At 40.8% G+C, this 27,735-nt stretch overlaps 4 protein-coding genes across 4 annotated transcripts; all 4 read left to right on the plus strand.

The window, feature by feature from the left end:
- Nucleotides 1-2,226: 2,226 nt before the first annotated feature.
- hoxc9a (homeobox C9a) lies at nucleotides 2,227-4,725 on the plus strand. Its single transcript, XM_059332640.1, has 2 exons — nucleotides 2,227-2,914; nucleotides 3,910-4,725. Exons 1-2 carry the CDS (start codon nucleotides 2,371-2,373, stop codon nucleotides 4,152-4,154), a joined length of 789 nt encoding a protein of 262 aa, XP_059188623.1. The 5' UTR covers nucleotides 2,227-2,370; the 3' UTR covers nucleotides 4,155-4,725.
- A 3,724-nt stretch (nucleotides 4,726-8,449) lies between these two features.
- On the plus strand, nucleotides 8,450-10,636 carry hoxc8a (homeobox C8a). The gene is made up of 2 exons (XM_059332641.1): nucleotides 8,450-8,989; nucleotides 10,320-10,636. Exons 1-2 carry the CDS (start codon nucleotides 8,554-8,556, stop codon nucleotides 10,634-10,636), a joined length of 753 nt encoding a protein of 250 aa, XP_059188624.1. The 5' UTR covers nucleotides 8,450-8,553.
- A 10,446-nt stretch (nucleotides 10,637-21,082) lies between these two features.
- hoxc6a (homeobox C6a) lies at nucleotides 21,083-22,243 on the plus strand. The gene is made up of 2 exons (XM_059332642.1): nucleotides 21,083-21,479; nucleotides 21,933-22,243. Exons 1-2 carry the CDS (start codon nucleotides 21,083-21,085, stop codon nucleotides 22,241-22,243), a joined length of 708 nt encoding a protein of 235 aa, XP_059188625.1.
- Nucleotides 22,244-23,830: 1,587 nt separating this feature from the next.
- On the plus strand, nucleotides 23,831-26,766 carry hoxc5a (homeobox C5a). Its single transcript, XM_059332643.1, has 2 exons — nucleotides 23,831-24,468; nucleotides 25,657-26,766. Exons 1-2 carry the CDS (start codon nucleotides 23,991-23,993, stop codon nucleotides 25,863-25,865), a joined length of 687 nt encoding a protein of 228 aa, XP_059188626.1. The 5' UTR covers nucleotides 23,831-23,990; the 3' UTR covers nucleotides 25,866-26,766.
- Nucleotides 26,767-27,735: the final 969 nt, after the last annotated feature.

The following is a 27,735-nucleotide window of genomic DNA, read 5'->3' on the forward strand; positions in this document are numbered from 1 at the left end:
CTGTGTAGCTTGGCGATGACAAAGGCAGGATTTGTTTTCCAATCCCAACACTAAACAGTTTTTATTTTCCTAGACAGATGCACTGCACGCGTCATCGTCTCTCATAAATTGGGCTTTATTCTTTTTTGGTTTCTGGTTAAGCTGTCATTGCGTATTTATTGAATGCAGCGCACCCAGTATGAGTTAATGTCAGCGTAGGGATGTGTGGTTTGTTCGGCTGCACTACTATCGTTTCACTTTTGTAGGTCTACACACCCTTATATTTAGCTACCTCGTCTTTTGCAAGCATTCAATTCATATGCTTTGTTTTTAACTACAGGTCCACACTAAAGAAAATGCAGAAACAAAAATGAGATTACATTTCAAACAGCTTTTATAGGTGCACACACCCCTATATTTAGCTCCCTCGTCTTAAAGTTTGCAAGAAATCAATGCATATAGCTTTGATTTACTGGTCCACAGTAGAAAAAGAAATAAAAAACATTTCAGCAGCTTTTTCATGTTTTTCCACACTCATTACATACTATATTTAGCGCCATATTCTTAAAGTCTGCAAGTATTTAATTCATATTCTTGTTTGTAAACTGCACTTCCACAGTAACACAAACATTAAAAGAGATAAGATTTCAATCTGCTTTTATAGGTTGACCCACCCTTATATTTATCCCCCTCGGCTTAAAGTTTGCAAGAATTCAATTTTATTAGCTTTGCTTTTAAACTACATGTATACAGTGACAGAAAAATAAGATACTATTTCAAACAGCTTCTGCGGGTCTACACTTTTATTTAGCTCCCTTGTCTTGAAGTTTGCAATAATTCAATTAAATTAGCATTTTTAAAAAACCTGTCCACAATAAAACAAAAAAATACATAATATTTGAAACAGCAATCACGCACATTAGCATACATATAACACAAAACACCCTAGATCACACCAAATAGATAGAACAGGCATGCACGTATGATAAGAGTCACCACAATGACACTTACCAGCATCACCGCTTCTTAAAAATACACAGATACACTCCTGCACTTAAGTCACCACATTACAGAAATCAAGCATGTGAAGTTTGGGGGATTGACTAATGCAACAGCCATATTTTTATCCAGTCTGCACATGTGAATTAAGCTCTCAGTATTTCTGTCACAATGAGTCTAATTAGTGTTCCCTGTGACACTGGTGCCTTCTCCGGTTCCTCCTGCTTCATCGTATATTGTGTTATTTGCTGCAGCCCTGCAGAATAGTTCAGGGTTGTTTCACAGGCTACTAACTGACAAGCTACACCAGTATATCGCAGGGTAAAACTCCTGCCATTAGATACAACAGTAACATTATCCCTATTATGAAAGCTTTGATCTAGTTAGCCCTTAAACGAACCTTTTTACCTCCTGTGCTCTCTGCAGTCCTCTGTCTCCTGTCTTCGGCCTTTCTGTTTGATAGGAATTGTTTCACATGCATAAAGTGGTGGTGGTTTTTATGTTGAGCGAGGAACTCGGATGCAATCTTATTAACGACACGTTTATGAACAATCAAATGGTCCTCGTTAAAATTTATTGATGGGCATAAAAACATGGACGGTCACTAGCCGAATATAACCCGCTGCAATGGGCTGCTTGTCAAGAATCTGAATCCCCTCCTCTCCTATCTCCGCAGATCCCATTTAGGAAATGTTTGGTCTGCTGCGCCCCTCGTTAAAACGGTGCAAACTTAATTGTTGCTGTATCCTGCATCCCGTATTCTGATCCCCACTACCGTCTCTCTAGTCTACATGTAGCTACTGTGAAGACTTCTCTCTCTATCAAAATATAAACAGCATTCACAGGAAGTTATAAAGCTTTCACTTTATCAAATGTGCTGCTGCTTTGATAAAGATAAAAGGCGTCAACGATTCAATAAACACTTTAATGTTGTAATACTATCCATTGCAATAAGACGGGGCTACGGTAGATTTCGGCAGACAGAGATTGATTACACCATCAAATAGTGCCTTGCTCGGTTTTAGACGTAATGTGCGCAGGTCTGTACTGCGCCTAGAGCCAGATCCACTTTTAGCGCTATAAAGGCACATTTGTTCATAAACAAAACATGGTTGTTGAAGTTACCTCTAATACGTCCACGAGAAAGAGCAAAAGAGCACATTCTTTAATCCGATTTATGTGCATTGGGATCCCAGGATAAGTGGCGCATTGATCCACTGTACAATTTTTGTGGGGGTAAATATAATCACGTGTCGGTGAGGCAGCCAATAGCAGCCAGGCAAGCGTTGAGAAATAATTACCTGCCTTGATTGTTCTATGGCTAGATAAAAAAGTACACATACACTCCATATAATAATCGGATGCATGTAAAAGAGTCGGGGAAGCTTCGACATGTCGACCACGGGTCCCATAAGTAATTATTATGTGGACTCCTTGATCAACCATGAAAACGAGGATGTCCTTGCTGCAGCTCGGTTTTCGGCTCCCGGTTCGCACCCAGCCGGCCCTCGTCCGACGTCCCTAGTACCGGAGTGTGCTGACTATCCTTCCTGCAGCTTCGCACCCAAGCCACCCGTCTTCTCCACCTCCTGGACCCCTGTACACTCCCAGTCATCAGTGGTTTACCATCCATACAGTCACCAACCTCACTTAGGCACAGACACGAGGTATATGCGGTCATGGCTGGAGCCGATATCAGGCGCCGTGCCTTTCCATGGCTATCCGGGGAACAGCAGGCACTATGGGCTGAAGACAGACGCCTTTCAGGAGCACAGAGCCGCCGAATGTCTCGGCTCCAGCGGACGGACCTACACGGATTATCTGTACTGCTCATCCACTGACATGCGAGACAAGACGCAGCAGAATATCCCTTCTCCCGAGTCGGAGCTCCTGGCTTCAGGGAAACATAAAGAAGAGAAGCCGGAGCTAGATCCGAGTAAGTTCAAGCTCCTTTTACAGCCGGGTGGGAGTTTTGGTTTTGGATTGTGTTAAACTGCTTTTTCTTAGAGACATTTTAAAGTCCTACATAAAGTAAAATTATAAGCTGTTTCATCCTGCCTTTTCAGCTCAGCTCAGAATCGCCTCTGCTAGGCGGAAAGCTTTAGGAACTATAAAAGACAAACGCTACTAGGCTAATATTGGGGCTATAAAACCAGACGGGGTTGTAAACATGGACTCAAACATACAGGAAGACGTTGAATTTGGATGGCTGTTGCATAATGTTAAACACATGCAAGGTGCTCCTTTTAAGCGAACAGCCTAAACCTACATATGAAGTAATATTCATCAGTTAATGCTTTATGATGCAATTTTACGACCATATTTTGACCCCGTGCCATTACACACGGCACATGCAGCCCTATAAGCCGACTTCAGTCCTGTTTTTAAATCCAGGCCCTTCTTGTGAGGAAAATTCACATTTTGGTTATTTTTGATCCCCAGTGGTAAATATTGTCTCCCATATTAAATTGATAATAACGAGAAGATGATCTGCATATAGTTACATATTAAATTTGCTTTTATCTCTGAGTCCAAAACAAATTCACATGACTCTTCCAGCCAACTTGAGGAATGTAGGGACATTCTGGAGGACTTTCACCACGGACCTGTAAAGGCTTGAACCACGGGCCATTTTATGGGCCAATAAAGTGAATAAGCGCATTGAGTATTTTACGACGGTGTTACTCACAAGTCAAGGGGACAAGGAAGCAAATCAGTGTAGGCTTGGATAGTCTGAGGATGAGAATCTTTCCTCAAAATGTTTACTTTCAGATTAGCTTTATTGGTAAACATCATTGTGTTTTGCACTTGTGATGAGCCCACAGAATTGCTGTAAATCCAGAGGCACATTTTCTGAATGCTTAACACTTTAAGTTCCTACATGCCCCAGTGTTGCTCTGTTTTTATTATTATTGTGGTTTTTACTTTCAGATAACCCTGTGGCAAATTGGATACACGCCCGCTCCACGAGGAAGAAGCGATGCCCTTACACAAAGTACCAGACTCTCGAACTGGAGAAGGAGTTTTTGTTCAATATGTACCTTACTAGGGACCGCCGATTCGAGGTCGCGAGGGTCCTGAATCTGACCGAGAGGCAGGTCAAAATCTGGTTTCAGAACCGGCGAATGAAGATGAAGAAAATGAACAAAGAAAAGACCGACAGCAACGAACAATAATGTGGACTGCAGTCCCAAAACAACCATAATAACCACTAGTCACATGGACAGCACAGATGTACCAAAACACACTCTCCTCTTCATGTTTATCACTTTGTTGGATTTTGTATTAACCTTAACTCCGAGACTGTTTGATGCTGAATATGTTATTTTTCCAGTGCACATTTATGTGTCCACCTAATAAGAAAAAGAAAAAAAAATTCCAAGGAGATAATAACATTCTGCTTTCACTTCGAAATATCTTTATGTTTTTTGTAAGAGAAATTATACAAGTGCAGTTTGGACACGTTAAAACTGTCTGAAGAAAGAGAATACTTGAATTCTTTTGAATTTCACAAACCCATAATTTATGATGTGAATGTTTTCTTTCATGTTTATTTCCTTTGTACGTTGTTGTGCAGGTGTAGTATTTTGTACAGAAACAGAACATCTGCGATCGGACTTGTCTGTCTTGTATTTTTGTGATAGCTGTTGCTGTATTTGTGCATTTCTTTTTTTTTTTGATTGTAGCCTACGAGTTTAACTATAGAGTGTAGATATAGACCTCTGCAAATATAAACATAATCACTAAGTGCTTGTATGCTGTATTCATTGTGAATCAACTTGACTATCCTGTTTGCTACCCAACGCATTTATTAATTAGTACGTGGCTGCAGAGAGGGCCCAACAAACATCAACTCATTTAATATCAGCTTCATCATTTTCTTCATTTAAAAACCGGCGGGGAATATTGTACCAAATCACCACTGGGTGAGCTTCATGTTGCAAACACATGGATGTTTGCTAAATAATAATGCGTCTAACATGTTTTGTCCGACGCACATTCCTCCAAGTACAGCTAAGGCCTAAATGAGATCTCCCACCGCAAATAATGGCAAGCTCTAAAACTTCACGTTGTCTGCGCAGTTAAGGGTTTAGCAAGACAACCTTGTTTTAATTTAGCTTTGCATTGCCTAAAATTGTGATCTTAATTAGCCTTCTAAGCTTCAGCCACGTACATTTCCAGTTTTGCATATATTTAGGATAACCGCACACACACCAAATAAACACACAAATAGCCGTGTTTGGCCTTTTAAGGGAAAAAAGAAGGCTACATTTGTCCAAGAGCAATAACCGCCCATTCTGCTGCAAATAATTCATCCTACTGTTGTGTTTACGGGTTTACTAACATGAGTGATCTGCAGCAGTAAAGTTTACTTAAATTGCACACAAAACATTCTCATATGAGCAAAAAAATGAATAAAATAAATGCACGAGGCATGTGCGATATTTGTTTTAATGCTCCATACTATGTGTTTAAAGTAGCCCAAACTATTCGTGCAGTTGTCACATTTCCAACAGCGTATTCGTTTATAAATATTAACCACTACTATGAGGTATTTTTCTAAATAAATTGCCTTCTAAATAATCCTATAGATTGCTAGTTTCTTTTAGGCTACGTGCGCCAGGCCCTCGGGCGATCAGAAAATCTGAGACTAAATCTGAACATTTGAGTGCTAAAGTGAGAGACAATTTCCCAAGTCTCGCATTTGTTTCCTGGGGTAGGCCTAAATTGCCTTTTTGTGGTGGCAAACAATACGGACAGGATGCTGTAATTTCAAAGCCTAATCCAGTGCATTTCCGCTCAGCTCGGACAAAAATGCCAGTTTTACAGCCCCTGTTGGAGCTCGGCTGTTTGTCTCAAATGCAGACGAACAAAGCAAACTCGACTAACTGGCTAGACGTCTGGGCTAAATTACTTTATGGTTTTAATGGACGGTGGTGGTGGACTCCTTCAAAGGAGAGTCATGCGCACCGTTCAGGGAACTTTTGCCTGATGGGCCAGCCGCAACCCCCCGCACTTCATCATATGAGTGGTCTATTAGCCTACAATTAGATGGAAAACGTCAATAGTTATTGTGCATAAATATGAGTGCTGCAGAGCACTATCTCTTGTATTAGAGCAGGTAGCGGCTACGACAAGAAAATGATAAAGCCCAACAACGGATTAAAAAGGAGGAGGAGGCTGGAGGCATGTAGTTGTAAACAACTTCTTAAACTCTGGTTTCTTTTAGAAATAGGAAGTTAAATACACAAGGTTTAGACAAATGGGGAGACCCATTTCTGTTCACATCACAGTTGTTTCTGATTGGTGGATTCCTTCAGGTTTAGGGGCACATGTGAACACTAGATGACGCTGTTGGTCCATGTTTTGAGCAGGGTCTGTGTGTTGAAGGGCTTCTTTACAGCTCTGTGGCTTGGCTGAAAAATGAAGAGTAACCTATCGATGACAAAATGACAGATATGGTCACCCACCGCATTGAGTGTAATAGGCCACAGAGCAGCGCTCCGGAATGCAGCGATTTGGTTATTGTGTTGGCCACCGTGTGTGTGCATAAACATGATTTTTGTATTGTTTTATTGAATTTTGATTTTGTATATATTTTTTCTGTCCTGTGAGTTACATTTTTATTTTTATTGTCATTTTTTCGGTTTAAAAAACAAACTATTCAAATCTCCCATAATTTTGGGTTAATTTGGATGTTGTGGTAGCCTATTAAAATATAATATATAAATATATATATATAATTATTATAATTATTATTTTGCTATCCATTCTGGTGTGCCTATTAAAAATAGCATCATATTGCTCAGACAGGACCAAAGGCCAATAATATCTGCATTTCATTTCATAATATGGCATTATGTGTTTGGATTTATTTTTATTTTTATATTTTAGTATTTGTTAGTTATTTGTTGGTATGGCTATTTTTGTATAATCAATATTAAATAGAATATCTCTTAAAATACTTCAGGGAAAGAAATACAAAATAACATAGCTACATTAAAATAAATGAAAAGTCAGAAACAATATTTAAATATAAAAATACTTTAATAACAATATGCATCAGTAACATCGATATCAGAAATTGCAACACTGACAGCACAAACACATTATATATGATACTCACATCATCCAGCAACATTGTAATAATAATAATAAAAATGATAATAATATGACTAGTTGAAATGATAATAATAATAATAATTCCATTGCCACTGTACAGTTTATTAAAAAACGTCCACCTGCTCATTAATATCCATAATGTGCTGGTTGTGACGTCTGTAACAGCAGCTTTAAGTCCTCTAGAAGTGTGCAACAATGATTGGCAATCTGCATATTTATAGAGTGTGAAAGGTCTATAAATTCGCCCAGTGCGCCTTTCATATTTTACGATGATGTGTATAAAACGTCAGTAACCCCACAAAAACCACACTGGCATATTTGGAGAGAGAGCCCATACAACTATTGAGCTGGGAATTGTGCGCGCGCTCATTGTAGCTAAACATCCGATGTAAAATTTTATGAACTCCTCCACGTGGGGAGATTTACTGCTTATCCTCGTCGGTTTTACGGGGTCAGTAAGTGGCACCTAGTATTCACAGGTCGTGTTTATATTTGCGTGTGTCGGTGTTTTACAGCGCCTGGTGCATGGTGTCGCTCTGGCCTTTACTCGATTACACGAGGAGGATGTTTTTGTCCAATTCTTTTAAATACATTGTTTACTTCTACGTCATAGCTTCAATGCTGTCTTGCTTTTGTATTTTTACTGTTTTTATGAAACGTATTTGTTTTCATGAACTTCCTAAATGCTATATGTTGACCTCCTGGAACTCATAAACTCAACTATTTTCTAGAAATGAGCGTCAGCAGGGCCTGACAGGGCAGACAGCAACAAATAACAGATTTATCCGTTTTTAAAGAGGGAACCTGCCCTGCTTTGAACACCTCATAACCTGCAAAGAACTATAAAGTCACAGTATATGTGTCATCGTCTTTGTATTTTAACCACTGCACGTCTCCATTGATCAGCTTCTAACAAAGCTTTTTGTGATAAACAAAACATTGATCATATTTAAAGCCTCTTGTGTTGTTGGTTATGATTAGTGCAGCTCCTCTTAAGGTGGATATATACGTAGGGCCCACGTCTGACCGGTCGTAGGAAGATGAAGGGGTGGGGGGGTGGGGGAGAGGGGTGGGGGCGCTTGTGGTGGGGGTGGCTCGGTGGGAAGCTAAAAAAAAGGAAAAAGAAAGAAAAGAGCAGCGTCTCTGACTGTGCCGGTGGAGCAAGCCAGCTTTAACCTTAGCTAAGGCACATCCAAAGCACATGCCATGAGCCGGGTTTGAGCCTGCGAAGCCTTAAAAAAAACACACTCACGACTGCGAGAGAAATCCGATGAGAGGAACGGCTCAGAGAGAGTGAGCTGCCGTAGATTGTCCAAAGGGGCAGCGTTTCTCCTAGTTCCGGTTTGTCTGCCTGTGCGCGCTGTGCGAGTTGGGACCCTAAACAAAAGGCTGCCATCATCCTAAAGGAGATATTCTACTGGAGAGAGTCCGTCTGCTTGATGCTAACTAAACATGAGCTCCTATTTTGTTAATCCTCTTTTTTCTAAGTACAAAGGCGGCGAGTCACTGGAGCCAACTTACTACGACTGCAGGTTTCCACAAAGCGTTGCCCGCAGCCACACGCTGGTTTACGGACCCGGAGCAGCTGCACCGGGCTTTCAGCACCCGTCCCATCATGTGCAGGACTTTTTCCACCACGGGACCACGGGGATCTCCAACGCCGGATACCAGCAAAACCCCTGCGCTTTGGCTTGCCACGGAGACGCAACGAAATTTTATGGATATGAAGCCCTTCCGAGGCAAACGCTTTATGGTACCCAGCAAGACGCAAGCCTAGCGCAATACCCAGACTGTAAATCGTCGAGCAGCTCTAACCCCGGAGAAGGACAAGGCCACTTAAATCAAAACTCCTCTCCCAGTCTTATGTTTCCTTGGATGAGACCCCACGGTCAGAATCATACAATTATTTCCTATTCTTTCTATGTTGCTCTGTGCGCGAGCGTGTGTGTGTGTATGTGAGTGTCAGCGTGTGTCAGCGTGTGTGTGTGTCTGTTTGTGTGCATGTGTGCTAAATGTGCCTGAGTATACACAAGTGTGTCTCTTAACTATAAAACGAAATAAGTGAGGGAACATGATGGGGCAGATAGAACCTGTACTGCAGGCTGCTGTTACTCTGCAGCACATGTCTATACAGGGCTGAATTTTTGCTTTCAAAAGTGCCTTTAAACACCGAATTGCTAATCACAGCTCATGACACCAGCTCTTCGGAGTCAATTATCGGTATCATAAGATATTTCACAAACTCTAAACGCACTGGGGGGAAGGATGAATAAGTCATAGTTTAAAATATGATGGTGCCACACACACCATAGCATGCAGAGTGACAGGGGGTTAGCTGTAACACAACATGTCCCGATTATCCACAATCCGGGTTTTAAGGAGTTTGGGGGTAATTTGACCCACAGGCCCAATGTGGCTCAGACTCCATACAGCCATAATCATAAGGGCTTTGTAGATATTACCTACCCCCATTCATGGATCATTCTGTTCAGGCTATCAGGCTACATTAGCTCAACACAGGTGTAAGCTTCATTTTTATCTGCTTCGAGAGAGATTTATCATTAGCCTGTCCCCATCTGTTGTTACACTGCAGCTTAAACTCACATCTCTCTTTTCTCATACTTTCCCCCTCTTCTTATTTTACTCATGTGTGCGTGTCACTGTGTGTGTGTGTGTGTGTGTCTGTGTGTAACTGAAAATCTCAGCCAGGCTTGTATAGGCCCTGTTGCTAGTGAGGAAAACCACTAATTCCTGTGTAGTTTAAATACGAATATAAAATACAATATATTGATTTGTGTAATAGGAATTTACCATCAATGAACTGATGGGAATTAAACACATTTTTATCTTAATTTTTTCACATATAAAAATTTGTAATTAATAGCAATTTTGTATATAAAAACAGTATGTTCTCACACTCACCTAGTAACTCTTTAGTGAAGTGTGTGAAAGTCGCAGCTCCTGCTGACAGATCTGTAAAGTGAAAATATGACGAATAACTTTCAGACATGTGATATCAACTCTATTGCTTATATTTCTATATTTACAATTTATATTAGAGCTTCCCCGCTCACTGTGAGTGAAAGCTAAATGAACGATTAGTATTCATGCTGAGGAGAAAGAAGCAAATGCAGAATTAATTAAAGTCATCTGAATGATTTTTTTTTTCTGTGGGACCGTGGTCAGTCCTGCTAACCTCTGGCTTTATTTCATTCAAGCCCCAGGAAGACGGAATGGGAGGCAAACCTACAGTCGTTACCAAACTCTTGAACTGGAGAAGGAGTTTCTCTTCAACCCTTACCTGACCCGCAAGAGAAGGATCGAGGTGTCCCACGCCCTGAGCCTCACCGAGCGACAGGTGAAGATTTGGTTTCAGAACAGAAGGATGAAGTGGAAAAAAGAGAACAACAAAGACAAGTTTCCGGGTCAGAGAGGAGAGGCTGAAGCCGAGGCCGAGGAAGAGGGCAACGAGGACGGTGAAGGGGAAGAGGCAGAAGAGAAAGAAGCGGAAGAGAAAGAAGAGACCAAGGAATGATTTTATGGTCCTTTTTATGGTTATATGGCTGAAAAAGAGAAAAAAAGAGAGGTCCCATAAACAGACGAAGAGTCACAAGGAGGCAGAGAGCGTCAACTTTATGACCACCCTTTCATTTTGTCAAGAGGGAACAGGAATCCCTCTTAATATTGCTGTCATAAATAGACAAAAATTCTCCCCTCTCACGATTATCCTAACATGCATTTGGATTTTTTCTGTAGAAGCTACACAAGCTTGTAGCACTTTTTCTTTGATAGAACAGTCGCCCTTGCAAAAAACGGGGTCAATTAAAACGCATGTTAGATGGAAAATGGCTTAGCTATTTTTTACAAATTTGCTTTTAATAATAGCTGTATCAAAAGCATAGCCAGATAAGATCAAAACATGACCAACGCCGACCTGTGTTGTAAATAGATTATAGCCTACATTTAAAAGAACATGGACGTCATTTCTGAATAACCTTTCCGGAATTGTAAGCGACATGTAGGCCTATAACTTAGTAGTAAGTGTTCAAACATCATCGCAGCAGTTACATTGGCTAACGGCCTGTGTAGAAAACCACAAGTTTTATTATTCTAATTGTTACTGTTACTGTTTTACTCGTTTTCATGTGAATGGCCTAGACAAAGATAGCCATTAGCTCCTCAGACATCTTTTTCTAGGATTACCAGGGAAATGCAATCGTTTGAAATCCTTTGATGCTACCTAAACCTGGGGGAATTGCAATAGAGATTTCTGAATATAGAGATTTCATATGGTTTTAATTTTAAAAGTGTTCTATATCAACCTTATATTATTAAGTTATGTATGTAGCATTTACCCGATATACAATATACACTTGTTGAAGACAATTTGTAAGTCTTGGGAAGACGATTAGCTCAAAGCCAAGCAAACAATTTTGAGATTGTACCACGGCACTACCTAAACTCAGAGCCTTGCCTTTGCTGAATTTCTATTCCTCACTTGTGGCATCGCTCTGATTCAATTGCAAGCTATTTCCCCAACAACTAAAACTGCCTATAACGCACATTTACTGTGTATGATAATACCTGCTACAATTACAATGATTTTAAAGTAAGGGAATTTTTATTTTAATGTGCTGGTGACATAGCGTAGTTGTTTTGCACTGAATATAATCTTTATGTACGTCTTGTTATATATTGATGTTAACAATATGCTCGTTTCCTGGTGTTTCTCCTGTGAAAGACGGAATTGTGTGTCCCCGCCATTGTTGATGTAAAATCACAAATAAACAAGATGGCTCACAATCATTTCTGTTTTTTATTGATATTACAGCCCTCACCCCCTCTCCCCCCACACACACATAAAAATGTTGCGCAAGTGAAAAGTCACTTTAATCTGATATGCAGTCTATATAGCACATTATATTACCTCTTTTTGGCCACTTTTCTGCTTTACTTTCTAGCTATGGCTCTAAACTCTGGGAAGCTGTAGAGCCAAATTTGAGCCCCAGTTTTCATATGCAGTAGTAGTTTGATATAATCAAACCACTTTAATGAGAGAATGCCTTAACGTGCAACAATGTTTTGATGATGCTTTGGTTTTAGCCCAAATGCGCTCCACACATTTACTGTGTGCGTCAGGCTGGAGGGAAGAGGAGGCGCAAGTATATGGAAAAGTCTCTTGACTTAAAGTTTGCCTAATTTAAACTTTCCAACTTATTCGATTAAAAAAAACGCCAGACGTGCGTTTGCAGACGTATCCCTTTACCTTTTAAGGAAGGATTGCGAATCCCATTCACAGCATGCGTACTCTCCAAAGCCTGAGTCGTGTTTGATTCATCCTCTTAATAAGAAACTTCCTCTCTTCAGGGAAGACACGAAGCTTTTCTTAATGAATCTTGGGATGAATAATGGCTGTTTGAGATGAGATGAACAAACATCTGGCGTGATGTTAATAATCAGACTAAATAACGGCAAAGCATGAGGGAGGCTTTAGGTCTATACCATGCAAGGTGTTGTGTGAAACTTGGTGTCCAGACGGAAAAACTCCGTAAAGCATCAGAGCGATGAAATCAAAGAGGCCAAGTGCAGGTAGCACCTTGTCTGCTCCTCTGCTGTCCAGCTGCTGCTGCTTTTATGATGACGAGTTGAAATAAACGGAAATGAGCAGTGAACATGAAAGCAGAGTATTGAAGCAACACAAGCCCTTTTAATGTGTCTGAAACGTGCAACAATGTGGCTCACTTGAAGTGTTATAAATAAAATACTCGCGCGTTTATATTTATAGTAATCCGAGCCTACTTTTTGTTTTGTTTTTAAATCATGTCATATGACCTGCAACATAATATCATCCGCATTACACTGAAATGCGAGCTGTATTTTTAATTGGAAGGCCAATAACATTTTTTTTTTTCATTTTAAAAACTTGAATGTATTATTATATCTTGACTAATTAACACTTCCGTCTCACCGTGCAGTTTCAGTGTCATGCAGCTAAATTATTCAAAACTCCTGGTGCGTCTATAGCCAGTCTGCTTTCCATCCGCACATTCACAGACTATTTGAACAAGCTGAAATGATCCATTCGATGTGTATATGAGACACTGCAGATGCAAATACTTTACCGTGGAGACTACTGTAAGGTGTGAGTGTTATTCCTTGAAGGAATTTTATTTGCTTATTAGTTCTTTAACTTTAATTCAAAAACATTTAATTATTTTTTAATCTTGAAGGTATATTATGAGATTTGGAAAAAATACGGCCTGGGCGGAATATTTTTTTAGACGCAGATAAGAGCTGTAGAATTTTCTTTAATTAAAAGTTCTCTTTTAATAGTTTAATTTATTTTTTATATATTTTAGTAAAACGAACTTGCAGATAAAAATACCAAAGCAACACGTGTTTTTTGTAATTTGTAAAGTTAGTGGCGAATTAAATCGAATCGAAAGCAGTCTTACAGGCTTTTCGATTTTCTGTGTTAAAATGTGAATTGCTTGCAAACTGCTTTTTTAATTTCACAATTTTTTTCTCAATGTAAATCCAAGCAGATGCTATAAAAGCATAAAGGCTCCTGCTGATCCTTCACCTTATTGTCTCTTCTATTTTCCTGAAAGAAACAATGTTGCGTCAAAGCGCAGCCTTTTAATGCAGGGTGTTTATTCTCTATTTACGTGCGTGTACTCTTTAGAACATTCCGGATGTGTTCCCAAGTCACAGCTATTTTGCACCACGGATGGCCCATTGTGTGTGTGTACTTTTACCACAGGCTTGACATTGCCAATAAAGTTTAGTGTACCTGCTGTAAAGTTTATTGGTGGTGTAAAGCCACGGCTCGGATGGGTCTGCATCTTTTGTCTGTGTGCCGAGGCTCAGTGTGGAGATCACGGCCTGCAAGGACAAGATGCACCGCTCATCCAAGTATGTAACTCACATTTCTTTGATTATTTTGGGAGTATGAAATTTATTTATTCGTTAGTGAGACTGCATGCCATAATTTTCCTTTTAAAAAAGCGAGAAAGAGAGAGAGGCCTTGTTGTGGTGGGATTTGAGATAAAATGTGCGTGTTGGGCTCAAATTAAATGATTGCTCCTCTTCATCTTGAATCCTTTTACTCTTATTTATTTATTTCTTTTAAAGATATATTTCAATGCAATATATCTGTTAAAAGTAAAGACATTTTCTTGTTTCAGTTGCCGCTTATGTTCTCCTCATTTCCAAGATGCAACAATTTAGTGCGTATTTTCAAATGCGTAATTTTCCCTTCTCTGTGTGCGTTACTCATGAACCCTGTTGAAAGTTTGAAGCAGATTTACAGTGTTTGTTGTGTGCTTGTCAGAAGCTTGGATAGCTGCTGTGGTGTGTGTTTTCTCTGCAGACCCAAACTCCACCTTTCCTGCTTTTCAAGTTTAAAAAATTAGGATGGCCATACCCTGCAGCCATTTGGTTAGATTGGACATAATCTTCATATTACGAATGTGCCTAGAGCACCTCGTTGATGTTTCATGTGATCAGTGATATCTGCTTACTGCCATGTAATTCATCCTGAGGATCAGTCAGACAGAAAGAAACCCTAATATGGAAGTATAGTTGAGCTAATTGAAGTTTAATTAGACGTCTCCCTCTCTCTTTCCCTCTCTCTCTCTCTCCCTCCATGTCTCTCTCTGTCTCCTTTTCTTTCTCCCCTCCCTCTCTTTCTCACTCTCACACTTTTATTTCCCATTTCCCGTTGGCTTGGGTACATCATGGCACACACCTTGTCCACCAGGGGAACTGTCATATTTTTTTTTGACGCACGTCTAATCTGTGACATATGGGAAAATTTCAGCATCGCGCTCCATATCGTGTGGCCATTTTTAGTTTTGTGCAATCGAAAAAAGCAAGGGGAAAAGATGGGTGCAAACATTCCTGGTTGTTAAAGGGAGAAATTTACAGCTGAGTAATAAAAGTTTACGACTGAATCCTTTCTGCTATTGGCTGCGGCGAGCCACGTGGCACACGCTCTATGAACATGAACTTTATGCTGTTGTCTATTCTCTGGTCCTTCCCTTGTATCAGCAGCAGACTAAGCTGGGGCGTAGAAATCTCTTTTTTTCTTTACTCTAATATAAAAACACTGCACAGACATTTTGGCGCTGCTTCGTGTGATAATCAAGCGATCTCCGACTTCCTGACAGAGGGATCTTCGGGACAGTCGCCGCCTCTAACCAGCCGCTGCGTTTATCCCCCCGGAGGCAATAAAGCCGCGACTGGGAAGGGAAAAGGAGCAAGCCTGCTAGAAAAGACTTTCCTCGGCAAACAGACAGCCTTCCTCCACTAGCTGCTTATCGCCGGGATGTGAAGACAGTGAACGGGAGATCTGCGCTCTGTTGATATTTCCCACTCGCCATCGTGACCCCTCAGCTGCTGTGTTGGACCACAGTGAAGCTCCAAACTCCGGAGAGCCTGCTGCTGGGGTAAGATTACACATATCTATATCAGTCTTTCTCAATGTTTTCATGTTGTGTTTGGCAATCAGCCGGTGCTGGCTGGGATGGAATGATGAATGATGCAGAAGACTAGTATGTGTAGTTGTGACCTGACCTATAGCCTAGGGGCTGCTGATGCCCACAGAGACTGGCATTGTACCTTACTGGCTGTTGGATCAGCATCTGCGTGTTTCCTGGATGCTTTGGCCTACATTAGCGGAGCATTTTGGAGATGCTGTGCCAATGTGTTATGATAAATTGCCCCTGATAGTAAACTTTGTCATCACTCATAGGCCCTGCTGCCCAGGCACTGACAAATAGTTTTGATGTGCTCTAATTATTAATTGTTTCGATGCTTGTTGTCACTTGTTGTATTCAGCCTGTGACATGGGCCTGAATATCACATGCAACCACGCGCATGCACACACAGACACATACACACTACAATATGTACACAATGACACACAATCTAGATCCCGGCAGTGCCCCCTAGCGATCAGAGGGGTTACATGTGCAAGTGGGCGGGTGTTGAGGCTTGTTGTTTATGGCTGCTGGTTTTCGGCGGCGGTTCACTGCGGATGTCAGCTGACCCAGCTGATACACTGCTGCCAGCGAGTAACCGCACGAGCTGACACCGAGGAGTGTTTCTGAGTGTCTGATTTGTTGTTGTCACCTCGGAGAATGAGAGATCGCTCTGTTTTATTGTTTATTTTTTGGTTCTGATGTAATGAGATGCAGTGATTTGTTATAAGTTGCTGATGTGACATAATCACTGACGACGGTATGATGAAAAGCATGATATTTTATTTACACCATTTGCAGATATATGCATCACAAATATTATCCTCGTTATAATCAAAGCCACCAGCAAAAAAACAGCACTTATTTTAACATCAGTGAACAGGGCGTTATGATCGAACTGCGTGTCATAAATCACACATGAATGGTGCCAAATTGTAATCAAATACACTCTACACTTCCAGTTCTGTCCAACATTTGCCAAAAATGGAAGGAAATAAGCTAGATAAATTTAAAATATTGTCAACATGTGAAGCAGCACAAAGATGAGACTGAAACACATATTTGTCTGTCTGTGTGTGTGTGTGTGTGTGTGTGTGTGTGTGTGTGTGTGTGTGTGTGTGTGTGTGTGTGTGTGTGTGTGTGTGTGTGTGTCTCCTGTTAAAAACATTTAAATCAAAAACAAATGTGTGTTTTAAAAAAAAAAATCTAGAATTTAACACTAAACACTAAATTGTCCTCGTACCCCAAAACAAAGTGGTTTTCTCATTGCAGGGGTATCCAATGGCATCTTAAATACCACCGTGTGTGTGTGTGTGTGTGTGTGTGTGTGTGTGTGTGTGTGTGTGTGACAGCAGTACTTTTTTTCTGTGTGCATTTGAAGTTGAAAGCGTTTGTGTTGTCACAGCTCAGCTTGCTGAAATGCTCCCTCTGTGTTTTATTATTGTCTGTGCAGAGACAATATTTTTTCTGCCGTGATGAAGTGATTTCATGTGTTTCTCTCCCCTGCTGAAGCTCAACAGTCTCGGCGTTTCAATCTTGTAAAATACAATTATTGGCAAAGCCTCGTTGTGGAAGCCTTTAAAGTCGTATAACCTACTGTTACACACGTTGTTTGCTTTTCCCTTATGAAACATTGCTGTTGCAATGGATCGTGTCCGCTGCTGCCCAATACTATGCCTGCAGAGAAAGAGAGGGAGACAGAAAGGGAGAGAGGAAGAGACATGGGTTGTTAGGTAAATCTTGGTTTAAAATAAGAGGGGGAAACCACAGTCTATTGTTTTGCCCTGCAGTGTTTTTAAAAGCAGAGATAGGTTCGCATAAAACTCCATGAAGTCATGAATCTGTCCGCATCACCACATTTAGAACCTCACTTACAAATCCCGACAGGGCAAAAATTTTGCCTACTAATGGTCATAATTTATGATGTGTGGATCAACATGCGCTCATTGGGCAACAGCTTCCTGAGTGCTTAACGAGCATAAAGCTGAACACTTCCGGACATTAATTGGGCTAGCCAGCGATGGTAAAGTGCTTATAGAGGGCTTTACATTGTTAGTATGTGAATTACTCCTTATTAGTAAGGTTAGAAGCGGGGGAGAGGAAAAAGCATCAGGGGCAGAGCAGACTTTGCCTCCCTCGCTGTGTTTTTAATCATGGCTGATAATGTAGAAATTTTACAGGTCCCATACAACTAATTCTGACTGATGTTGTGTTGCTGGATATTGATGTATAAGAATGCAGAGGAGAAGCTGGGGCTTCATGGACTTGGATGGGCCCCGTTGTGTTGCATGCTGTTAAAAGTTTGGCCTTCAGCTGAAGAGCCAATTAAAGTGTTCATTTAAAACCGATCTAGCGTCATATACGTTACCATATAACCCCGATAAATAAAATAATATTAAAAGAAATGATAATAATAATAGTCCTGTTAAGCATGGTTTCCGTCACGCTTTTCCTTCATTGCGCATTCACCGTAGATAACTAACTACAAATCAAGAGCACACACTATTCATTAATGAATTATTAATGCTAATTTTTAATGTCCATGGTTAGTAGCAGGCTATTCTTAATAATTTATCATTTTCCACTTCGACCTTTTTGGTTGTTTCGTTCAGTGCCGGTCATAATATGCCTTTAAATTCGTAGAAACGTGGACCAAACGGCTTCTTTCCTTCCTGCATCGAAAGCCGCGCATGTGATTTGCCTCACGGGCCGCAATAAAACACTAAAACTCGAGGAAAGAATGACCTTTCTAATTCTGCACAGTGGCACAACCTCTGCTGCATTCCTGCCTCTCCAGTCCACACATTGGCTTTAGTGTTCAGCCTTTATTTACAACTCAAACTTTATGGAGCTGCGTGTTTTTTGGGGGGTAGCTGCGAATAACAATTAAAGATTCTTTTTTTAAACCCGAATAATTCCAATACAATTTAGTTAAAAAATATATTTTAAAAAGGTCAATTAATGTAAAAAGCTTTTAAATAATGCGTAAATTACAACTATTAATGGTGACGACAATAAAAATAGTTAGAATGAAACAAAGGCGTTTACAAACCTTGTACACATGTTGTTTCTGCCACTGCGAGCATGACAAATTAAGAAACTAACACTGACTGCCAAACACCAAATTCATCACATTTTCAACTTCATTTTTATTATTTGTATCTAAATGCACTGGAATATACTTTTAATGTTTTCTCTATTTTTTAAAGTTTGGTAATGTTTAGTTCAATTGTGTGTTAAAAATGCTTTTGTATTAATTTGAACTCCCAGTGGTTGTTTGTACTGTCCCATTATCAAATGATTCGTTGCTTAATATCAAAGTGAAAGGGGAAAATAATCCCAGGGCAGCAGTAGTGGGATATTACAGCCTCCAACTTTTGCGCTTTATTTGCCTCAAATTTGTGCGATGCGGATGTCACATATGGCCACGAATAAGGTGAAGGGAAACTTTTATTGCACCAGCTACTTCCTCCTCTTTGTTCTTGTCTCTTTTATGGTCCATTCAGGATCCCAAACAACAGACCAAACAGTGTTGCACGTTTAAGCTGCAAGTATTCACCCTACTGAAGAAATCAATGAGGTGGACCAATAGGCTGCTGCGTTTCATCAGACATATTCAATAACTCCATTGATTATTTTATAGGTATCTATTATGGCCTGTTGCGAAAAGCCAGGATAATGTGAATTATATTGTTTCAAATTAATTTGTGGAGTTTTATTTTATATCCTGTCTAAACGCGTTTTTTTTTTGTGGTTATAAATATTATTCTGGTAGAGTAAAAACAACGCTTTAATCAGCTGTGCAAAAATTAATTTAATTATAAAGAGAGTGAGAGTGAGTGAAGCTGATCTCTTTTATATCATGAATGTGGAATTTTACGCATTTAGAGGCGGCACATTTGCCCTGACAGGCGCTCAGCTCTTGCTAAATTTTCGCAGAAACACCTCTAAAGTAATTTCCAAACCCATAATTTGCTGCTCAGATAATTATCGGTTCCTCTTTCTCCCCTGTGTGTGTCAGAGGAATGTCGAGGTATGATCAGAACAGGGTAAAAAACACTGGAACATCTGCACAAGCATTTTAACACGTTGCATTTCACTGCAATTCAACTCTAACTTCTGTGCGTAAAATGTAAAGCGTGCTGTTTATTGTCATGAGTTAAAGAGACTGTACCTGATGGGCTCAGGGTGAACACCGGCCACTGCTGGCCTGTGTGTGTGCTGGACAGCCGCATAACTGATTAGATTTTCAAAGAGAGTGGCAGAAATGATCTTCTTGCACGCATTTCTTTACTGGTCGGCCGGACCTATTCAAAGCTTTTCCCCTCCACTTTGTGCCTCCACGTGCTGTGCAGAGCTTTCATTTGTGAGCCTGGGAGATTGCTGCTCGTGTTGCAGGGCTTTGCTGCAGAGATAGTTGTTGGTGTGCTGGGGAACGTCACTTGTTTTATTGCCCTCACAGAAGAGAGACCATAAACGCATTCTTACCACCTACACCCTCCCCCAGTTCACTGCAAAAGCATTAAAATTGCTCACATGCCAGATAATTCATACACAATGGAAACATTAACGGTATGTTGGAAACGCGTCGATATGGCTGAGATAAACAATAAATGCCAATATTCATTTTGGTCTGCACACAAAGGCGGCGCGTCCTGCGGGATGAGAGCATGTAGATATTGTAGCCCATCGATGCAGTGGTGTTGTGAAATTAAAACTGAGTTTTGGAAGCATACACATACACTTACACATACATACACACAAATACATATACGCACAGACACTAACACTTACACACAGAGACACACACACACACACACACAGACACACACACTCACACACACATACCACAAGCAGCCATAATCACAGGGAAGGCTTTTGCATATATATATTTCAGTCATTTGATTAAATAGCTGCTTTCCTGTCTTGCACTCTTAAACACACCTTTGAAGTTGTGTTCATGTGTGTTTTTATGCAAATTGCCTGCCTTGCTTTGACTGTGATCACTGTACTGAATGACATTGCCCACGTTTCTCTCCATACTTCCGCCCTAAACATCACATATTCTTAAAGTTGAAGTAAAAAATGTCTCATCCAGCCAAGCTCACAGTGTGCCACTCCAACTCTACGTTGTGTTTATCGGCATTTAGCACTAATGTTCAAGCTCTGAGCTAAAAGCTACAGTTTCTCCTCAACTCCTGCCTCTCAATTGGTTGAGAATGGTCAGCTGACGTTGTCATATTGTCTCTCACCGAGCCAAGCCTCGGCTATAACACTCGGGTTTGTGCGTCTTAACCGGAGATTGGAAATTAATAATATTGAATCCTCAAAGTAGCCCACGTCCAGTTAGAGAAGCAGAAAGTCGAGAGGAAAAAAAGAAGACCTTGGAGAAAGGTGTGGTTGGTTGACACAGACGGGAAGGAGATTTACTGAGAAGGAGATTGAAAAGAGACCGATAAAGAAGTGGGGAGAGTTGGAGAGAGGGTTACAGGCAAGGTATGAATTCTTATTTCGCAAACCCGTCGCTCTCCTGCCATTTATCCGGTGGTCAAGATGTTTTGCCTAACGTACCCCTAAACTCCACCACCTATGACACAGTCAGACATTTTTCGTCGTACGGTGCCGCTGTGACCCAGAATCGGATATATGCACCTTTCTACTCTCCTCAAGATAATGTCGTCTTTGGCTCTGGCAGGGCACAGTATGAATATGGATCAAACGTGTTTCTTCAAGACAAGGACGTGCTCCCCAGCTGCAGACAAACAAATATGGGACTCAATACACAAAGCCACATTGCTCAAGAGTACAGTTTGGATCAAGGAAGAGCAGGAGCGCAGGATCAGAAAAGCAACATCCCGATCTACCCGTGGATGCAGCGAATGAACTCACACAGCGGTGAGTTTTACTACGACAAATAAATTAAGGAAATGGGCCAGTTTTACGATATGTCTTACCAAGAGAGTAAGTTACTTTTTATGGCCCCATAAAACATTACTGTATCCCCTCGACTTGTAGATGGGCCTTTACATGTGCAAACAAACAGCTTTCATATTAAGAAAGATATAGTAGCAATAATCAGTAGCGTGAGACAGAGAGAATACATTATGATGCTTTCATTATTTTACATAATAAACAAATATGTCCTTTGAGACAGGATTTGTCTCTCAGTTAAAATGAGTTTATTTTTCTTCGTGGATTTGGATTACAATTATGATTCAGACAATCAGATTAAACTTATGCTCAACTGCTTCAAAGTATTATTAGAGCACTGACAGAAGCATGATTTTTTTCTTAATGTGAATTGTGACTTCTAGCCGATTAAATTAGTGACTTTATTTTGTATTTCAGCAGGAGTGGGCTACGGGACAGACAGACGCAGAGGACGTCAAATATACTCTCGTTACCAAACACTTGAGCTGGAGAAGGAGTTTCATTTCAACCGCTACCTGACCAGGCGCAGACGCATCGAAATCGCAAACGCGCTTTGTTTAACTGAGCGGCAGATCAAAATCTGGTTTCAGAACCGACGCATGAAATGGAAGAAAGAGAGCAACCTGACCTCCACGGTGACTGGAAGTGAACAGACTGGAGCCTCTCCAGAGGAGGAACGCAGTGGCGCAATTGAAGGAGAGAAGGATGAGGACAAGAAGAAAGAATAAAAAAAAGAATAGGTGAATAAAAAGCACCTGATGACCATTAAGACCCAACATAACTACCTAAAAAAATCTATATGGACTTGAGAGCGACTTCACTGCATGATGGCTACCCCGCTGCTCTCCCACTTATATCCCATGTTGACCACAGGAGTGTTGAGCCTGACAAATCCACATTATTTCAGCCACATTATGGCCCCCTTTGACATTTTGGAGCGCTTGTTTTTTTTTATATATTGCAATGTCACTTGTATTGTGAAAAATAAAAAGAAGTATTCATTTCTACGTTATTTCTCATGCCAGTAAAATGTGTGTATTTATCCCCCTACACCCCATCCATCACTGTGAACTCTTTGATCACCTCACAAATACAGTTGTTGATCAGACTTAACTCAGTGTTGTACATGCACATTCCACGGAAGGAAGCAAAGGATCCGGCGGTCACTTTATTTGATCACAGTATAATCTAATACTTGATGAATCATCCGCTGAAAAAATGTGTCCTGCATAACCATGAAAAGTTGCACGGATATAGACTCCAGTCCACACACACAACTGAAATGCCTGTATATAATCAAAGTAAAGTATACTATGTAAATCCTGTAAGGACTTATGTGCATTTAGCCGCTTTAATAGACGCTGCATAACATAAAAATTGCGCTTAGCCCCCTTCTTCTTTTTTCATCATTTGACACAATAGGCTTTCCTTGTGAGATCGATTTGTACACTAGTAATTCTTCACTTTTGTTTGGGAGTTACAAAATCATGATTTGTCATAATTGTGTATCATGGAATAAAATATTTGTAAAAATTTCACCCTCGTCTTGTGTTTTTTGAGGAGCATTTGAACTCTCTGAGTCAGATGGCCGCATAAAGAAAGAATTCCTAAAATCCGCACCAGTGCTATCGTGGAGGCATGTTATTAAATTATAATCTCATCTTGACCTTTATGGTCTGGAGGAGGCACTTATAAAGGAAAGTGGGCAACAAATAAGCTAATGAAGTGGGTTTTAAGCCAATGTTGGCCTCTTAAATATGAAATATTCAACTTTCTGGTTTGCATCATAAGGGCATGGGAATGAGCCATTGTAAAAAATGTGCAGTTAAACTCTATAACATTCCCGGAGCTCTGCTATAACACAACTTTACGCTATTTTCAACTACATGTGCGTGAATATATTTTTACAAAATGAGCACTTTAAATCATTATTATTATTACTGGTGTTATTGTTTTTATTGTTGTAGTGACAATAATAATAATACCAATATTTATTATTCTATGGGTGTGTTGGTGGACTCGCAGTGTGTCTGGGGCAGGGAGCTCTGGCCGGTCCTGACCGTCCTGCCCCATACCAGACACCAGATGACGCTCTTGTCTTACTGTCCTGCCCTTTTTGCGCTAAAGATCCCTGCCTGGTCCTCAACAACCAACAGCTCAAAGTTTACCGGACACGTTTCTCCTATTCATCAATATCCCCATTGAGTATCAAAGCCAATTTATGACTGGCCAACATGTGCACGTGATCCCATACAAATACCCCATATTTGGGCAGCGCACGTCGGATCAAGAATTAAAAAAAAGATACCAAAGCCTACTCCACCTATAAATCGTGGATTATTTTTTTAGGGCAGACAGCTCTGAATTTTCCAAAAGCGGCTACAAAGAAAAGCAATGATCAACAAAAACAAGGAAATAACCGCAAACATACATCCCTCTGTAGTTTGAAAAGAAACTATCGGTGCTAGTTAAAAAATGAGCTCTTATGTTGACAGTTGCAATCTCAGGAAAACAAGCGAGACAACTTCTCCTAACACTATGTTTAGTTTCGATCTTTCTGGGCGCACGTCCAACCGCTATGAGGGTGTTAATGTGAACGGGATATTCACTTGTCCCGTCCCCACGACCTCTGTTGAACGGGAGGAGATGAAAACTAGCCTGCGTGGCAACACGGATACTCCTCTCCTGTCAGGACCACAGATAACCATGGTCTCCAGTAGCTCGTCCGTGGACGGCAGTGGGCTCAGCTACGGCAGCAGCACGTTGCTGGGACGAGGCGCAGACAGAGACCCGGAGAGGAGCGCAAAATCCGGCGGCAACATGAGCCAAGAGAGCGAGAGAAACGCGGAGAACACGCAAACGGTGAAACGACACACAAATGTGAGCCAGCGTCAGGACAGTGAGCAGCGGCCACAGATTTATCCATGGATGACAAAACTGCACATGAGCCACGGTAAAGTTTGCCTATTTTCTAAAGTGCGCTAAAGATGCTTGCCCTTATTCACTCTTTACGCTGCAACACTTCTTTTCGCCCGTTCCAGTTTCCCTCTTGAGTTTTATAGTCCAAACGCAGGAAATAATAAAAACTCGCGGTCATAAATTTTATGACAAAGGCATCCATTGCTCGTAAACCTGCTCTGTTACGGTGAAGAGGTGATCTGTTGGGTGATTTATGGTCGTATAATTGGATAAGAGAACAAAACTGATATAAAACTATGAAATAATATTCACAAATTCAGCTTTAAGTATTAGTTTTTGCATTGCTTCCTTTATAGTCTTTGTTAATGTTTTACATTATCAAGTCAGTGTGTGTGTGGGAGAAGCTTTAGCCTTAAATTGAACTCTGGGAAACACCAATGCCCTGACCCAATCATGAACTTTTCACCTCTAAAACATTTGAATAGGCGTGCTCTTTCTCTATGCCTGCAAACCACTGCTGGACTGTTTAGGCTGCAAATGGACACTGGGCACATTTTGCTGCAAAAACACTCCAGTTTTTGTCTTCCTCCATATGCAGACATGCAGGAGCACACAGCAGGGACGTTAAAAATATTCAAGTCCAGCAGCAGCACAGGCCTGTTGCTTTACTTAGCACGCCTGTGCATGAGCTAATCTATAAATAGGGAATGGTATCTGGAAAACATCAGATTCCATTTTCTAATCCCACTTCTTTAGATTTTACACATCTGTGTTTCCTCCCACGGTCTCCTACTCCTGTGCAGCGGTACAAGGGCGAGGCCAGTGTTTACAAGCAGGCCAACACATTATTAGTGATTTTACATATGGCATTAAGATCAGATTTCTAAGTCTAATAGTCTTGTGTATTTTATGTTTTAATGCGGAAGAATGAAGAGGGTCCTCCTTCCTTTAAACAGAGTGTATTTATTGGATCTAGTTAGCCATCCTTATCATCCTGACATAAATTTTTATTACACAAATCCACAGTAAGTAATATCGGGTTAAATTAGGTTATACAAAGATATTTAATCTTTTAAATGGGGATGGAGGGGGACGTAAATTAATAGATTTGTGCTTGCAATGCTTATTTCTAATCCTTGTTTAATAATACCATTACCCTAGTAATATATTTATTTACCACTATTATGCTGCTGAAAGCTAACTGATTTTAATACCACTTCAGAATCGGAGGGTAAGCGGTCCAGGACCAGTTACACCCGCTACCAGACTCTGGAGCTGGAGAAAGAGTTTCACTTCAACCGCTACCTGAGCCGCCGCAGGCGCGTAGAGATCGCCCACACCCTGTGTCTAAACGAGAGGCAGATCAAAATCTGGTTCCAGAACAGAAGAATGAAGTGGAAGAAGGACTCAAAGATCAAAGTGAAGGAATAAAAAAGAATGCAGCAGAGAGAGAGAGAGCGGGCTGTGCATGCAGCACGTTTTCAGCCCCTCAGTGCACAGTGCTGGAGTGCCGCCTGACCTCCGGATGAACTGCTAGGAGCAATGACATCATGACACCGCTCTGTGTGCTTCATCACCAATTATGTGTCACTTGCTGCAGTTTGGGACCTAATGTATTGAATATCAGTCACTTTGATCAATCGGTTTACATTTCTAAATTAATTTGCTGCCCATGCGATGATAACCTCACTTTGCTGCACGAAGGGGACAAGAGGTTGAGGGGAGCCGGGTCCTTCACGCTGCAAGGTTTTTTGCTCTGCAGTGCACTGAAAGGCTGCACAATGCTACTAATAAGCTATGTTTTAATTAGTATAAGAGGAGTGGAGTGGATGCTGGTCTGCATCATTTCTAACTCTATATCATCATCCAAACTTTAAGGTCAGCGAAGCAAAATGCAGCCAAACATATTTCTCCTCCTGTAAACAACAGTCAGAAGTGAAAACTAACCCCCACCTCCTTCCTTTTCTTTTAAACTGATCTATTGCAGTGGTTGAATGTGTGATGTGTTCAGTGAGCTAATATCTCTGTGAGTGGCATCATTCCTGTTGTCTGTCATTTCTCTGAATCTAAATCATGATGTATAATTCAGCGACTGTATGTGATGATATTGTGATGTGCAATGAAGCCATTTCTCCTCTGTAAGGCTGCTGGTTTACACTAGGCCTACAATAACTGATAGGTGGCTTAATTGTCGATTGTAACCAATAAAGTCTCATCATTAAATGTAAGGAATTTTCCTTTGGTCAGTATGGACGTTTCTGTCATTATTTTCCTTTTGGAAGCGAAAACTAACAGCTGAATATTTGTTGTGGTATAAATACACCGGTTTAGAATTTTTACTTAAAATAAAGACAATATATTTTTTATATTTAATCTGTTTTATCCTACTGATCGCGTATTATTATTATTATTATTATTATTTTTAGCCTGGCGAGGAATCTACAGAATTTCATTGACTGACAAACGCGCTCTGAAGTTTAAGGCCCCTCATAAAACTTTATTGCCCCTTCTCCAGCGCTCCACCGCAGACAGACTCCCGTTTCCTGTTTTGTCAGGGAAGGAAGGGACACACTAGCCTGTGATAACACTCGCCCACAACACAACTGGATGCAAAACTTTGGTTTCCTGTGGCCGCAGACTGACGCGCCATTATACTGCTGAGGCCATATGGCAAAGTTTGCTCTTTAATCCTGGCATCATTACACAGTAGTTAAAACAACACTGATGACATCTAACCGTGCCACTTGCTGAGTGTCTGTATCCAGCAGCAGCAGCTTTTGTAGAAGTAGCATGACGCAGCATAGCCCAAGGTTACGAGCTAATTTCTCTATTTAAAGAAAATAAAAATGAACTCACCTCTCAAACTAATAGCTTCCTATTCAACTTCCTTGACGGTTATGAGAAGCGGTCAGCACAGCGTCCACTTTCTCTGCGCTCTGTTAGGCCTATAACCTATACGTGGACAATGTATTGAACCCCTTTTTGAATGTCTTTCTTTTAGGGTATTTTAAAGTTTACAAGGTTACATATGCCAATTGCCCCAAGCAGGGCCTGTGAATGGTGCGCAGGAAGCACGTGGTGTCATTTAAGTGGGTTTTATGGCCTGGAAGAGCTGACAAACCTTCGATATATACACATCATATATAATCTTAACTGTCCGGAATCGCAGCTGCTGGCTTCGCCTTATCTGAGGAAGAAAGGGCTTTGTGGCAGTGAGGATGCAGTACCTTTCTCCGGACTGTGTAGTCGGGTGGTGCGGAGGACTCAGAGCTGCTGCAGTAAGTTGCTTTTAACTTCGCCT

Source organism: Centropristis striata, chromosome 5 (genome assembly GCF_030273125.1).
Source record: "Centropristis striata isolate RG_2023a ecotype Rhode Island chromosome 5, C.striata_1.0, whole genome shotgun sequence".
Taxonomy (NCBI): domain Eukaryota; kingdom Metazoa; phylum Chordata; class Actinopteri; order Perciformes; family Serranidae; genus Centropristis; species Centropristis striata.

Coding starts and splice junctions, on each gene's coding strand:
- hoxc9a (XM_059332640.1), top strand. CDS start 2,371: ATGTCGACCACGGGTCCCATAAGTAATTATTATGTGGACTCCTTGATC. Junction 2,915..3,909: donor GAAGCCGGAGCTAGATCCGA/GTAAGTTCAAGC, acceptor TTTTACTTTCAG/ATAACCCTGTGGCAAATTGG.
- hoxc8a (XM_059332641.1), top strand. CDS start 8,554: ATGAGCTCCTATTTTGTTAATCCTCTTTTTTCTAAGTACAAAGGCGGC. Junction 8,990..10,319: donor TCCTTGGATGAGACCCCACG/GTCAGAATCATA, acceptor ATTTCATTCAAG/CCCCAGGAAGACGGAATGGG.
- hoxc6a (XM_059332642.1), top strand. CDS start 21,083: ATGAATTCTTATTTCGCAAACCCGTCGCTCTCCTGCCATTTATCCGGT. Junction 21,480..21,932: donor GCGAATGAACTCACACAGCG/GTGAGTTTTACT, acceptor TTTGTATTTCAG/CAGGAGTGGGCTACGGGACA.
- hoxc5a (XM_059332643.1), top strand. CDS start 23,991: ATGAGCTCTTATGTTGACAGTTGCAATCTCAGGAAAACAAGCGAGACA. Junction 24,469..25,656: donor AAAACTGCACATGAGCCACG/GTAAAGTTTGCC, acceptor ATACCACTTCAG/AATCGGAGGGTAAGCGGTCC.